The sequence below is a fragment of the Varroa jacobsoni genome, unplaced genomic scaffold (genome assembly GCF_002532875.2).
Source record: "Varroa jacobsoni isolate VJ856 unplaced genomic scaffold, vjacob_1.0 scaffold_399, whole genome shotgun sequence".
NCBI classification, from domain to species: Eukaryota; Metazoa; Arthropoda; class Arachnida; order Mesostigmata; family Varroidae; genus Varroa; species Varroa jacobsoni.
Genome location: NW_019213301.1, coordinates 115,381 through 131,389, shown reverse-complemented (window position 1 = coordinate 131,389; position 16,009 = coordinate 115,381). Strand labels below are relative to the sequence as shown.

The window sequence follows — 16,009 nt, the reverse complement described above, 5'->3', positions numbered from 1 at the left end:
CCACTGCATTGTTGACTAGAAGTTGATCGGTGCATATCGCCACTGTCGGAGTACACGGCCAGAAGCTTAGCTTCAGCCAAAGGAAGAAAAACCCTGATTGCAGATGTGCACGTACACGAACGTGGGGTGCAACTGTTTAGTGGCTCTTCGCCGGTTGTATTGCGGTTGTAATAGGAAAAACTGAAGGCGTCTAGATCATTAGTAGTGGCAAGCAATTTTGTTGCTATACAACTCAGACGACTGAAAAACAATAAAACGTAATGCAATACTTGAACAATGCTTTGCTAAGAACAAGCGAACGCGACTGCACTAAGCTGGGATAAATCAGTCGGCCAAAGACTACCGAACAGGAGCTCCATACTTAGTTCCCGTCCTCATTGAGGATCCGTGTCTCTGCAGAAAGGGCCCGCTTTGCTACTGGTAGCCCGGCAAATAGCAGTGCAGGCTGCCTTTGGCAAATCCCCTACCATGGAGGTCGCTTATGATAGGGCTGCGGGCGTACGAGCGGTAACGGTTACGCCAACCGCTAAAAGTAACATTGGAGTTAGGCAAGAGGCTGCTTATTAGAGAAAAGTATAGCGTATAAGTAAAGCATGGATAGCGTTTGGACAGGGCCTGGCTGGACAGACACACCCGTACCACCGGCCAACCTGCAGCAGTATTGTTCGGGCAGCTGGTTACTTGCCACTGCCTCTGCTCGTGGTCATACCGCCGACGCCTTACGGTGGCTCAGCAAAGAATAGAGGTGTCTTGTCGCAATTCAGCATTGCTGCTTGCTATAAAACTCTGCCGTGAGACATAAGGATCTTGACAACAAGTCCAGCTGCGACTGTCACTCTGCTCCTGGTAGGCGTAGCACTACCGGGTTATCACCTTGGAATATGTAAATAGCTGAGAAAAAAGGGCCGAACAAAAGCGACTGTGTGAATCGTTGCTGTTTCTAGTTCCGGTAGACTAATAGTATAGATATGTGCGGAGGTCTTGGACATGTATGCATAAGCAAACCAATAGTGGAACATGTCGAGAGAGTGAACTATGCTGTTGACATATACGTTCTTAGAAAAAAGGACATACATATTTTTGTTTCTTGTAGAATTGTAAAACTTGTGAATCAGACATAACTTAATTTGTGTTTTGAAGAATACGTTTATCATCGGTACTATTACTTTGGCTAGTAGTTTGAATGTGACTGGGCAACGCACGCTGAACGCGACCAACTGAATAGGCATGTGATTACTTCAGCAGCTTAGCTTTTGAAAGCCCCTTGGTCCACTTTAGCTATACGCATCGAACTGGTTTATAGAAATGACAACTACATAAGCAGTGCCCTCCTCGTGTAGCCTCCCTTTCAATGAAATGATCATCTTCTGTCCAACACGATCCTTCTATAACCACTAATATCAACATAAACATCCTAGCGATTCATTAAAGCGACGCTTTAATGAATACACATAGGCAATGGCTGTAATTCCAAGTAGTCCTCGTTAAGCGGCGCGATATGGCGCTCCACTGGTTATAACAGCATCGGCGAAGGAACAAAATGGTCACGAGCGCGTTGTTACTTCTGCTAGCGACGTTGCCATCATCCAGCCAGTCGGCTTGCCTGTGTATGTTGGCCATCGGCGCAATGAGTTTGCTAGCGGCTCGCGTTGTAACGAGGAAAGATAGGATGAGCTAGACCGGCCGCTTGTACCCTACTGGTATAAAATGTACTGCGGCGTTACATGTCCATTCACAGAGAAACACACGACGGCGTGCACCATCAGCAACAACAGTAACCGTATGATATTGCAATAAATATCTAGCGGTCGATGACGGCTATCGCTTGCCACTAGTAGAGACACAATGGATAATATCTTTGCTACGTTCCCCGGAACGACACAGCCTTTTAGGTGTTTCCCAAACAGCCGATACTACCGTTCGCATGGGACACATTCGGAATCTCCAGAAGAACGCATGACGCGATCTGACGCTTCACAGAACAACTGAAAGCATGGCCGTCAAATGGCGACCGCTACGGAAATGGGCGTGTTACGAATAAGAAGTTTCAATAGAGCGGAGGGTCACTGGGGACCGTCAGCGATAACGCGTATCTGACAGTACGTGAGCGCATTATGGCTACCAACGGGAAACAAATATGGAAAACACTGGCTTAGGAGTGAGATGTCGATTTGTCTTGTGTCAGGCCTTTAAGCGGAACCGTGTTAGTTATTTTTCTATACAGAGAGCAATCGAGAGCAGAAAAAAGAGAGGAAAAAAATGCCCCTTAAGACCCTCTAAACACATACTAATTTCGCTGGTAATGGAAATGGGTTTAGATACGAAGAGGCGCGCTCTGCCGCTGACATAATACAACGATAGTAGCGACTGGTTCAAGTGATCGTGGTCGCGAGAGCCCATTTTATAAACGGGTAAATTTTCGTCGTGAAAGGTCGTTCATTGTACTGAGCGGTATTTCGAAAGGAGAAGTTCATAAAGCGAGAGACAAAGAAGGAGAAAACGGAAGCCATTGACGGCGCAATAAATTTCGCACAAAGCGACACGTTGTGACAGGCACTCCCTAAAGATATCCCACGTGTCGAGTTAACGAAGCCGCGTGTCGTTATTTGACAGGGAACAATCTAAGGGAAGCGTCTTGCGGTCGAGCTCGTGCGTACGTTTAGGATGACATCACAATATATTAGCGACAACGCTAGCTAAAACCGGAACGTTTAGGGTTTCCATCCCCGCAGAGTGCGATAGAGAATACAGTCCCGAATTGAGTGTGTCCGAAGAATGCTTCGCAAGTGTCTTTAAACTTACTTGAAACTCGTTAACTGCAAGTGAAATCCATAAGCAAGATTGAAGACAGTAACTACTCAAAGTAATTAAATTCTATGAGTAATAGAAAATGCCATTTCGTATATTCACGACGAATCTTCTAGCGGATAGGTGACTAGAAGCGTAATAGGCCACTTTTTGAAAACCTCTTTCTTCTCTTCCATCAAATCATACTTGCTTACGTAAATATGCGCCTATATTCCTACCTATGAATCTACAATCCGATCTACCCATCCGCGTTAGTTAATGGTAAGGATGTTATCCGTACGAACAAGACCTATTACAAGAAACTTACGTGGAAATGTTTCCTCTCCGGGTTGTTCGGCGTCAGCGCGAACTCTCGGTGGTGCTGCGCGAGCCGTCCATCCACCAGTTGGTGGCAAGATCAATAAAGAACCCCCACTGAACACAATCCACAGTAGCAAAAGTTGAAAGCCCAATGCGCCAGAACAACACATCGAGTGCGCAAGCGATCCGGTCGAACTTACTGCATTACAGCTTACGGCAGCAGCGGCAACGGTAGCAGGGCCTACTGCCGGCCGCGGCCTGATTATTTGCATCGTCCTACTGTCTCGTCACCATGCCACCAGGCCTGCTGCTAAGAACGCTGACACTATTAGATGCGCCATGCTCGTTACGTACTAGACGCCGATGGATAAGTTGGCGATTGATGCTTGGAGTAGCAGAACTCTGATGCTGATGTAGTGACCGACATGCGTTCGTGCCTAAGCGTTAGGCGCAGGCGTTTCCTCTTGTTTTCACCAAGAGCAAATAGTTTTTCCACAATTCGCTAATCCTTTCTGCGTTAACGATCCGTCATCACCACTTGATAATTGTTGCCTGCTCCATCATCACACTTCGCATAACATCATCATGCGCCAGTCGCTCACCTTCATAACTGTCTCATTTGGTGTCAGAGCACAGTAGCTGTATCATTTGCGACGATTCGACCGGGGGCAGGGGCGTGGGCTAGCCAGGCCTTGATCGATTGCAATCCTCAGGTTGGACTCGAGGACTGCCGGTGCAGAAAGAGAAGGCTGACAATAGGACACATATCTCATTCTACCCGCGCTGATCGATGAGTCTACAATCAACCTGTTCTTGCTGCCGCCTTTTCTCGTGTATAATCATATCGCTCAATTCACATTGCAGTTGTCGACACATATCGATTTTTTGTATCTTGTGCGAGCTTTGTTATGTTATATTATGTCTGGCTGCAATCAAACTGTGCAGCAGATTTTGTGTCAAAAACAGGAGACAGCTTTTTTTCGCATTGGATCCTGGCGTGACACCGTACGATACTTGCACCTGGATAAATCTTTTAACGAAGTTCCCACAACAATAGACAATGACTATCTTGGGAAACATCAGGTCTAACCTGACAGTTTTAATTATGGTAGTTTACTGAGTGCCTTCAACTTGGCCTAGCGTATTGTTGTCATGCTGGATCCATCTAGTTTGTATCGGCAATGACATCCTGCCCGTCCAGTGGTCGGAGTGCTTCTGAGCTCCAACCGGCGCCCCACGGCGACTTCCCCTTTCCCAGATGAGAGAGGGAAGTCTCGCGTGCCCAGCACGGTACGGAGCGACATTTCGGCAGCTTCAGCAGAAGCAGGCAGGCTACTACTGCCGCCGATATCATTACCGCTGGGTTGTCTAGACCGACATAACATACATAGATAGATTCAATATTCCAGCGGCAGGTTTCGCCATTTGTGAAAAGATGTAGTAAAAGGCTTCCCGCGTGTACCGTGCAATTAGAATCGTTTATTTAGTGCGTTAGTAACTTGTCGTTCATGGTTGCTTTTGCCTTAATTCGGAAAATGCTATACACCGCAGCCTCTTCGTGAATCTGCTATTATATCATAAGTGTTAGCCTTAAACGCCGAAACATTGTGCATCAACAAGAAGAAATACGCGGAAGCCCGGGAAGGGATCCGCTAGTATTCCTTCTGTTTAACCATTCCATTTTAACCGTCCATTTGCTATTGTCAGTCTACTAAAAAGGTGGTGCTCCAGCGCAAGGTAGCAATACGGGAGTTCGGCTAGGGACAAATTTTCTACGTTTCCGATGATCTAACGAGCGTCGTTAAACCTCTGAGAATTTCTACTGATACATGGTTAGACTTGGGTTTACGGACACGTTAAACGATGATCAATCGATGGGTTTCAGACAAAAATTATCATGAATAACCTTTAATGCTATACAGCAGATAGTATGACAATGTGGACCAAACGTCAAATGACAGTTTACGATTTCGACGTATTCTGTCGTCTTGAGCGTCTGAGTTCCTTTCGGCCCCTCGTCATCATTGTCAGAGTGAGTAACACTGAGTTAATACTATTCATATTTCATCTATGCGCCCAAGTCCATACGTTCACTCTACTTACCGTTTCTGTTGACATAAGTTATGAACTTACACAGATTTTTGTTACATAAATGGGGGATCAACTGTACCATTATTCATTTCAGGGCTGTGAAAATCAATGCGAAAAAAATGGCGCTCTCAAGAAGAATATGCATCTGGTCTGCACTTCAACGTTGCGGGCCTTTCGGACGAATGCTCGAAGCAGTAGGCTAAACGAACAAAGGCCACGTAACGCTTTGCAAACAGAACAAACATGATTAGTCTTCCAGTTCTAGAAAATACTTTTTTTTCTTGTGTTCATCAATGAGATTATGTATGAAGACGGTTCGGCTTGAATACATGCGTATATTAGACGACACAGGACAGCGAGCGTCCAGTTGTTTGTCATGTCGAAAGTCGTAAACCGATCTTGTCAACGCGAAGCTGATTGCTAGCGGTGCTTCATGGCGATTCCGTATATCCAGTCCCACGCACTTCACAGAAATAAACTCCTCAGAGAGATATGAATAGAGGTTTCTATACGCGACCACTAACAACTGTGCACAATGACCCCAGCGTAATAAACTGTTTTATAGGTAATCCGGTCACAAAACACAACTGTGTGCGCCTTCGATAGCCGATTGCGTCGAACCTATCACGCATAAAATCATTATAGATTTTCTGGCATAAGTGCACCCGACAACTTGTGCTTCATTTAACTAACTACGGCCCTATTTCTTGTTGATATGTATCTACAAACATATTGTTTTTTGTCTGTGTCTTCTAGCGATTGCTTTACCGTTTGTCCTGCTGCAGCCGTCGCGTTGCGTGGTCGAGAATTACATTACAGCCATCGACGGTATTCTCATTCACGCGAAAGGACTCAGAGTGGTAAACAAGTTGAGGTTTCTGTTAATCCTACCGCTGTCCAGTTTAATACAACCCACACAGAACTTCCCTCACTGCCAGCGAGGGCCTAATGCCAATAGCGGGAGCGACAGCGAGCACCGATCACAGTAACAATAGCATTTATAGGATTACAAAAGATGAAAAAATCAAGTGCATGTAATGTTTACGTGCGTACTGCGCCGATAATTACGGCGCGCCTAACCAGCGATCAGCCGTTAGAAGTCCACGATTAGAGAGCGAGTTTCACCACCAATTCGACGACAGACTGAAAAACAACGATACAGATATAGGCATAATAACGCCGTTGTGAGAGAGTTCATGATGAAATTTTCTAGATTTAGGTTGATAGCTGTAGAGGCAGCGGGAGCAACCGAGCTACCAACAACAAACAAATCCTTACATATATGTTATGCAGAAATGTATACGACGACGACGACAACAACAATCGGTAGACGCTGGAAAAGAAAAGATGAAGGAAACGTGGAGCAAAATGTCGAAAACAATGAAGTAGATTACCGCTGGCTGGCCTTCGTGATGCAATCCGTCGAACGCAGAAGCCGTTTATTTATATAGTAAGTAAAAGCGGTACTACTAGCTGAACGACTGGTGGGCGACAACATCAGGAATTGGCAACATTGACTGAATCATCCATCGGTTCTACTCATATTGTCCTGATTCTTTCAAAAAGCTGTTCCTCACTGATGGGGAACGCCGCTACGAGTGTTTTTTCCCCCTGTACCCAATGTGGCGGCATCGCCCAAGAAAGGTACGAATCTCGAACAAGTGCATATACTTCGGTACTTCCTTAACTCGATAATTTGAACGAGCTGCTAATTCGTACGCTTAACGATCTAATCTATCTAATATAATTTACTATCTTGAGATGACCGCGGCAAGAGAATCTAATTAAAGTGTTTGTTCTCGTTACTAGTAAGCCTATTGAAGGAGGCTCTAAAGCGAGGTTCAATCGACCTTCGCTATTGGGCCATTCGTAGGAAACGCTGTTTAAGGAAAGGCGTTTGTCGAGGCACGCTAATAGTTAGCTAACGAGAAACTAGTCACTCTTTGTACCCATACAACCATAACTGTACGGTCAAAAGCTGAGAACGTCATCACGTACGGGTGTGCTGGTTCATTACATTCATTTTGTCTGGTATGATCTAAGAGTCAAAATAATTATATTCGTTCGTCCTTGGTTGGTGTCCACAGCCTGGTGCCGTAAACCCGAAACAAAAAGGATAGCGGCCGACTAAGGCGCATATTGCCTACCGACCTAAAACCATCCAATGCAACAATATCTTCGAAACAAACAATTAAGCCGTGGCTTTAGTTTTGTCTCTATATTTTTTTTTAACAGACGCTATAGGGGAAACGAATCGAGAGAAGTTCAATGGCTTGCCTCACTTTTTCAATGCAGTTTTCAGACGCACAACGACGTTTATCAACAGACCAGACAGACTAAATCAGTCTATGATTCCCGGGAGACGTTAAGCGTAGGCGTAACTGACTATTTTATCAAGATCTGGGAGAAAGGAGAGGGCAAAACACAGACAACGAGGTTACTTGGCAAAAGTGAGACGTAACTGGTCTATCTTCAAAGGACTCGCAAGGGAGGTCTTATTTGATCAATCGGCGAAACGAACATCAAGTCGAACGTACCGTATTAGACACCTGTGGATCGAAAAAGATCACAGCTTGATCGGCGTCTTTCGCTCGGTTAACGGTAACATTGCAAAAGTAACGTCTGATTCTGAGATGTCGCGTGTATATATAACGTAAGAACTTGAAAAGGTCGTATAAATGTCGTTGTAAGATTGTATTCGTTCGATATTCATTCAAACTGATCCTTCTACTTAAAAACACTGCTAACCTGCTCATATCTAAAACATCATGTTTCTGTCCGTGTGAGTCTGATGGAGTTTAATTAGCAGTTTGTTGAGAAAAATACTCTCTTCTTCTTCTACGTACTGACTGCAGAGGCAACGTTCATGGTTACCTTCTACAAATAGGCACCGAGTATCCATACGTGCAATGAAATAAGAATGCATAACTCGCCGTTTTGTGCTAGCAGTTATCCTGCCTCAGCAAGCACTGCGGTGCAGGGCATTGCATATGGCAACAGGACGTTGCCCCTATGATAGACGCCAACGGAGATCTTGCGGAACGTGTCCGGCGGCATACTATATAACGACCACAACTGGGTCATGAAAACATATCCGTAGACGGTGACAAATGAATCCGTGTCGAGGCTTTGACGATGGTTTCCAGCCAACAACCGTTTAGTTGATAGACGTTTATAAACGCGATTGTGGCGATATTGGTAAAGCTTGCTGTCCATCTTACTACGTCGAGGGTAGTACTACGTAAAGTGTAAATATGATTAATGCAACAACGTTAGAGTTGCGTGGCAACCGCAAGCTACAGAAATGTTACCGGTCGTCATATTACACGTACATTTCATTATTGAATTGCGAACGTATTAATAGATGCTAAGCACGCGCTGAGTGCTTATCATGAATACGAGGGGGATGGGGTAGCCGTAATACAAGCTTTATGAATGAGTGCAGCGCGTATACATTCAACATTTGTCCTATATGCTCGTCATCTGTTTATACCGGATGGTGCACACCTGCTCTCTTATAATTATATAATAACTCTGCTTATATTATTGAATATTATTATTTATGATTATAAAATTTGTAAGCTAAAAGTAATGATCATTTCATCCAAGGGGTATCAGCAACACCTGCTAGACAAGTAATGCTGCAGATTGAAGGGGCGTCAATAGATCTCGCCGGTGTCTATGAGTGATAAGGAACATTTTGCTGTTCTGGAAGCCTGATTTGGTAGCGTAAATATCTCATTTGTCCTTTTCTAACTAAATACAAAACTGGACGAGTCCAGAGTAGCCCATAATGAGAAATAGCCCACGGTCTTACGGTTGTCTGATTGGCCGATCGGCTATATGACATTGGGAAGCTAACTTCTAAGCGACATATGGGCGACGAGAGTCGGCCAGGTTTCGTACCTTACGGATCCACTATCAGTGAATATTACTGCCTCACCGCGTCCTGTTACTGCTAACTGTACTGTAATACCTTATTAATTAGTTGTTTTTCAAACAAAATAACCCCGTCTTCTGAGTGTCAGATAGATTCGACTATTATATGATATGCACAACTAGATATAACGTTCTATCTATGAGCATCTATTTAGCAGCGATGCCCGTATCTCGATCAGTGTGTGCCGAAACAGTGACGGGTGATGATAGAAGCGGCCTTGGGACCTCCAAAGACCAAGCAATGAACTCGCCTCGATTATAACAGCGGTAATATTTATTACTATTATCGCTGGTGCTATAACCGCAAAACGAAATAGCGCCGTTGCTCTAAGCGTACTAGCAGCATCAGTAGAAATCATGAAAGGCCATCCGAACGGTGACTCGTGATGGTTGACGCGAGTGCATCGGTGTCCAAGAATAACCAAGGACATATTAACATTTCGCTTACTATTTGACACCCGCCGGCGCGCAATGGGTCGAGTAGTAATAATTTGCTATAGATGCAAACGGATCACTACTTCTTCAATGCTACTGGTGATATCTGTTCAGGAATAAGGCGCACCGCTTCACTTTCACCACCCTGGTTCAAGTCTTAAGGGAAAAATCTTATCCTTAAGATCTGGGCTCTGTTTGCGATGACACGACAAACACATTTTACCATAATAGAAACATGTTGATTTGTTTGAAGCTGGCACTTGGCCACATGTCGACGCAGTCAGAGATAACAGATTTAATGCAAGACACACATGAGTAGACTTCTATATGCCTATATTGTTTATATCTCCATATATTGTATTCTCTTTTTGATTTAATTTTATTTGTCAGCTGTCTGAACGCATAGCTATCAGGGCTCGTACATTTTTTGTGAGATCAGTAACGGGAACGGCAACGATCGAAAAGTAAAACCCATGTTTTAGCGATAGCACTGTTAGTTAAAAGCTACTCTCTAAAGTTTTATTTATTTACCGATGTATAGAATAGGTCTCGACGGTTATTTGGCGTCCTACTGACGGCAGAAATATATAGCTGACGTATAATATTCGAGACCGGCAGTGGAGACGATCTGTCCAAAACTGGTGGCGGATGGCCACCGAGAATTTCGGGCGGACGACTCAAAATACCCAATTCAAATCATAGATATTATTATATATCTGTAAATATATCTAAACGATTTGCTATAGACACCAAATGCTAACCTACATTATTCATGCGTTCACAAGCCACGTTATTGTTGACATCCGGCTTTTTACAGCTTGTCTAGCTTTCACCGCTCTTTCGTAATTCTGCCGTTCCAGAATTACGATCCGTTCACGATTTACAATAGCGCCTTACGACGATTGGCCCTGCAGCCTTTAAATTTCCGAATTAATTCCTTGCGAATGTTTTGCAATTCAGTAAGCGCACACTTAATTCGAAGTCCTTTCCCGATTGAGTCGCTTGACTGGATGCCAAATCCGGACTGAGATCCTCATGAACTAGCGACCCGTGCCCCGTAACCTGGCGACCTTCTAGCAAACGAACGAACGGCTCGATCGGCATGGGTTGAGCAAGGTCCAACTGGCGACGGACGATAACGTCTAGATGAAAACTCTAGAGGGAAAGAGCTTCATGCTAGTTTTAACACGCTCGCCGCCTTCCCAATCCTCTCTCAGGAAGTGATAGGAACGTCGAGCTGATCAAGCTAGCTGGGTTGGTGGAGCCAGCTAGTTATCACACGTGCTTCGCTCTATAAACCCCAACTGACTCATTCGTTGTCGCTACTCGAAATTGATCCCAAAGTACGCGTTTATGATCAGGAAAAAACATCACTGATTGCTATTGCCTTCCCCATTACTGCTGCCATTCGGATCATATCAAGCGATCAGTGATGATATCAGTGTGCGTACGCGGCAAGCACTGGCTTCTCATACGTTTCCTACATCGTTATGGGTACGTAATGTATTGTAAACAGATATTTGTCATTGCCGAGAAGTACATGATCAAGCGAGGATGTAGGAAGCATACCTAGCACAGCGTGCGGGATCAGGCTGCTTCTACCGTCAAAAAAAGACTCTTGATGGCAATCCTGCTGAGGAAGAACAAAAAAAAGCGCGTGGATTGCATTTTTAGACAACTTTTTGCTTATATTTATCTATTGTTTCGTTTACTAGCCTTTTGATCTCTATAACAATCTGTGTATTCGATTAACTGGAGAATATGCAATAGATACGATAGGTTTGTTGGATAGGTCCGTATCCAGTAGACTGAGGAGTACAAAGTACATTTACGATGGAAGGATGATACTACATAACAGACCTATCTACCCATCAAAAACGCCTATTAGATTATTACAACGTATTAGGTGATTTATACTTCAATTTTTTTTTATTTTTTTGTTTTTGTTTTTCAGTATTTAGAGCAGTATCGTTGTGCGAGAAAAAGAAATGAGCTTCATCGTGCGTTGGAACACCAATGTCTGCTGACTCATTCTTTTTGCAATGTATCATTTGACAACAGCGATATGCCGCGTCGTGAAGCTCACGAGGCACCGTCCATAGAATCACTGCCAACCATAAGTGTTTAGTGATAAAATCAATAGCAATACCATTAAACGATTTCAAAAGAAGCAATATAAATGGGTGATGCGGAGACATTATAAACAATATTTTACGACGCGAACCAATTTTCTTCCCCGTAATCCGTCTGTCCCACTACGATGATTGAAGCTAGTGCACTACGATGAAAATATGATTAAAGAGATGTAGAACTTCATACCTCACCGTGAAAGGAGTCGTGGCCTCTAGTTTATATTTGCGGCAATTTAGTCTCGAGCTTATGATCAACGGATGTCGAAAGAAACATATTCAAAGGAAATGTAACGAAGGAGATTGTGTCCCTTATGCAGAGGCTATTAAGTAGCTTCGTCTGACCATCGATATACAGATGCTGTATTGTTTATATACGATGAAATAAAAAAATGACTCCATAAAAATGATAGTATAATAATAGCATTAATAATCACAGTTCAGTCGCGTGAATTTAATATAATTTAGTAAATTTCACACGCCTACGCCATTTGAGTCTGATTCTGCTTTTATACCTTTTACTTTTATAGCATAAAAGTAGGCGCCATCCAAAGATTACACTCAACACTGACAAGTTCCTTTTTGCCCATTTATCATTTGATGAGATAAAAAAATGGCTACGCTATTGGGAACAAACTGGTGCCTTTTTCTTTCGGTCTAACCCTATTTGATAAAATCGATCGAGCAGCTATCACTTGCGTCAGGTATGAGCGTCGCTTGCTTAAGCTGTGCGACTTCTATTCTGACCAGATCGCGACCACACAAACACGAACCAACCGAGGCGCCGGCAAACAGCAGGGAAAATCACTTGTTTGCTCCTTTCGTTCACCGTAGCTTACTCTGTTATGTGTCACCGATTTGCAATTTGCCTAGTCAACCCAAATACCGTCGTCGTCGTCGTCTATTTACGTCGACATCGTGGCGAACACAACCGCATCAGTCTCAATTCTACACGGACATCCTAAACAGAACCACAAACGAAAGCTCGTCGATCGCTACTGGCGATGAGAGTTCCAGGTCTTGCAGGGAAAACCTAGCGCTACCTGGATCTACTAATTACACTCAAGGGAGGAATTGCACGCTGGGTCAAGACCACAACTAGAGTAGAAAAACGAATGGATGGAGAAGTGGCACGACCCAGCTTCTAGCTTCCAGCGCTGAGTTACTGTCTCCGCTTATCCGATTGTAGGAACTTTCTGTTGATTCCTTGTAGATGCATTGAATGGTCTATAAAAAACGGAGACCGACTATAGGAGGTGGCTTTCATTATAGAATAAGAGTTATAATTGTCGATTATTAAATAAAGAACCTTCCATTTATCTGTAGTCGGCTATTGTGACGGTATTTCTGTGCTCGATACTATCATTTTGAGCAGTGTATTATATTTATATCGTAGACAACACTCGGTCGACTCATGCTTATTACTATATTGCTTAAACCCGATGGGCGTGTATTATGGTGATATAAGTCGCTCTAAACCTGCTTGTTGCTTGGGAGAGAAGTTCCACTTTCACAAGTTGTAAGGCACATAATTGGACAAGCCCAGCCCCAGTGGGCGTCGGATACCGAGTGAGGCAAACAACGGCAACAACAATATGTGGACGAAGAACGATCTACTTCCCTTGACATGAAACAAAAAAAATTACAGTTGAAATGACGAGACTATGAAAGCGGCGCAGGGCGCATCTCGCGGCTGCAATCCACCAGATCAATCAATGTATCTCCATAAAAAGATATATGAATGAATGAGCAAATACGAAGATATGGTTGTTATACTTGGACTCCTCGGAGTTTCCTTGTTTAGCATCCATTAAGAAAGCATGTAGTAATATATGACCACGTAACATCTTAGCTGTTAGCTGTTTATACAATGTCTACACGCTTACTTCGATAACATGCAACAACGGTAAATAATGCATACAAGAAGAAATACAGACCGTTCTAGTCGATCATCTCGAGCAAGCTCACATAGGTCGTAAACAGTTAATTGGGTGGTGTCGAATCTGAAAAGACACAGAGGTTTACGGAGGGTCGACACAGCCCGCACCTTCCATTCAGCACTGTATAGTTTTGATGTGGTTCGTATCGGTGGAGTTTCATCTAGATAGACATAAATCAGGACCGGTAACGTACGGCAAACAAAGGACCACGGGATTTTTGGTGTACATCGATCGCAATTGGAAATTCGCTCGAAAGCGTAGGCCTAACGTACAGCCAACCGTGAATTCAGCTGTGCGAGGAGTTAGGGGATAATGATTCTATTAGAGAATTTTCTTACTTCTACACCTGAAGCCAATTTACTGGGGTTGTGTTCGCTAAGTTGGTGTTCCATTTTAAACAAAAGCAGCATACGTGTGAACTGATTTTGGGTTTGATAAAGAGGCAGTATATTGGGGATTTGTTTCTGGATAGATGAGAGGGAAAATTGCCACAACCTTGTATAAATGGCGTCTTCCGCATGCGCCACAGATGCACACACCTATGAACCTACCATTTTATATTTATGACGGCCCTGTAGAAATTTACACCCGTACTCGTTTCGCACTCAGTCGAAATACAACCGGATTAATGCAATTGAGCAATCAAATCTCATCAAATCTGTCTCAATCTTCAGAAACAACTAGATTCTTCATGCTGATCAAAAATAAGTATCTGATCATTTGAGGAAAATGCTGGCATAAAGGATAGAGTAAACTTTCCAGCCATTACCGGTATATGGAAATTATTCTTTCTAACACATGACTAAAACCAGTAAGACAGCCATTTATGTTCTGTGTGTACGCCGAAGCACCTGGCATCGTATGCAAACGCTGTTCGCTCAGTGTCCAACATCATGGTCAGCATCATGTCTGTCCCTCAAATGCCAGAATCGTCGTTGACCTCGACGAACGGAGTCTACGCTATGTAAGAGGTTCAATCTACACTTAGTCAAATTCAACGTGACCTTACTGACCCATGGCGTCGATAGTATAGGCTGTTGCCTCAGGAAGATCGATCTTACCTCTACATACGTACACATACACCAGCAGTGAACGTGCATATGGCATACAACAAATTTGTGATGATCGGCAAGGGATATAAACGTGACACCCTGTAACTCATTGCAGCATCGCAAATTTGCTATCTGTCCAACCGCCATAACGCCGACGAGTGGGGGAAGCGGGCTGCCATTCAAATAGAGGTATCACTAATGATCGTTCAAGCGAAGAATCGACGGACCGTAAAGCGGATCAGCTAATGGACTACCTAGTGAACAGCTACCGGAGTGTGCTCAAATAGGTCTTTAAAATATCAACCACGACAAACGTACGTTAGCCAGCAATTTGCAACTGTGTAAATGTCAGTTCCTCGTTTCCGTCTATCTGTCCCTCAGTTGAGTGACACCCTAGGTAGTACTTATCAACGAATCAATAGATACGTCAGTAGACTCATCTGTCACTAGCCAAAAGTACGCGCAAATGTTTCTCCGACCTAATTTTGTTCAGCTAATGCGATAAGTATAGCTTACAGTTGCTATTAGATAAAACAATGATAAAAAAAATATATACGCCTTCTCTTCTGGAATCTGTTTGACAGCTTTCAATCGTGGAAGGCTGAAGCAAGCGAAAAAAATCTCAAATAATATTTATTGTTAAATACGAGTTAAATAGGTATTTTGCATAGTTCATACATAACATAGGGACTCGGCAATCTCAGTACGAAAAGCACATCGGGGCCAGCTCGAAATTTGATAAATATAAATAGATAACATAACAAGATTAAAAATTTGATGATTTCTCATAAAGACAATATCATTTGTTCAATATGATTTGATATTGATTCTTCTGCTGAAATGACCAACTTCAATAAAATACTTAACGGCACCTCAGCATTAACGCTATTAATATGAATTACCCCTTCGATATGGGCTGCACTCATATAGAAATTGTTGTGAAGATATATGTCGTTCACACAATGTCAGACACCTGCTTACGATGTCATCGTTTTGAAATGGGGGCTGCCGAATACTTAAAATGATCATCGTATTTGAGCGGGGAAGGCCAAGCAGATGGCGACTGTCATCATTTCCGCCCAATAAAAAAAAAAATGGCGTCACTTTATTTCTGGTATTAAAGGTAGGTATTAAAGATACCTAAAGCCGAAATTAATTTAACTGAGTTATTGTCATTAATACTGTTTCGTTATTACTATCATGGAATTTCGATGGATACCCTTGCGTCAGGCATGATTCAACCTTTATCTGTTTTGTCAAGCTTCATTTACTAATCCGAATCATGTCTAACCGCCACTGCTAGCTCTATTGATTG

General features: G+C 43.3%; 1 protein-coding gene and 1 long non-coding RNA gene across 4 annotated transcripts in view; one reads left to right on the top strand and one right to left on the bottom strand.

The window, feature by feature from the left end:
* LOC111260098 (uncharacterized) overlaps nucleotides 1-16,009 on the bottom strand; it is a 157,598-nt gene that overhangs the window by 126,332 nt on the left and 15,257 nt on the right. For 2 of the 3 annotated variants that reach the window (XM_022832587.2, XM_022832588.2), the window contains exon 1: nucleotides 3,116-4,298. The exons of the other annotated variant lie outside the window; for it this stretch is intronic. In XM_022832587.2, the coding sequence (XP_022688322.1) occupies nucleotides 3,116-3,380 (265 nt within the window). In that variant the 5' untranslated portion in view covers nucleotides 3,381-4,298. Of the gene's footprint in view, nucleotides 1-3,115; nucleotides 4,299-16,009 lie in introns of those variants that run through there. 3 annotated transcript variants of the gene reach the window in all.
* LOC111260101 (uncharacterized) lies at nucleotides 9,982-13,041 on the top strand. Its single transcript, XR_002680078.2, has 2 exons — nucleotides 9,982-11,067; nucleotides 11,528-13,041. It is a non-coding gene; the product is annotated as an uncharacterized LOC111260101 (long non-coding RNA).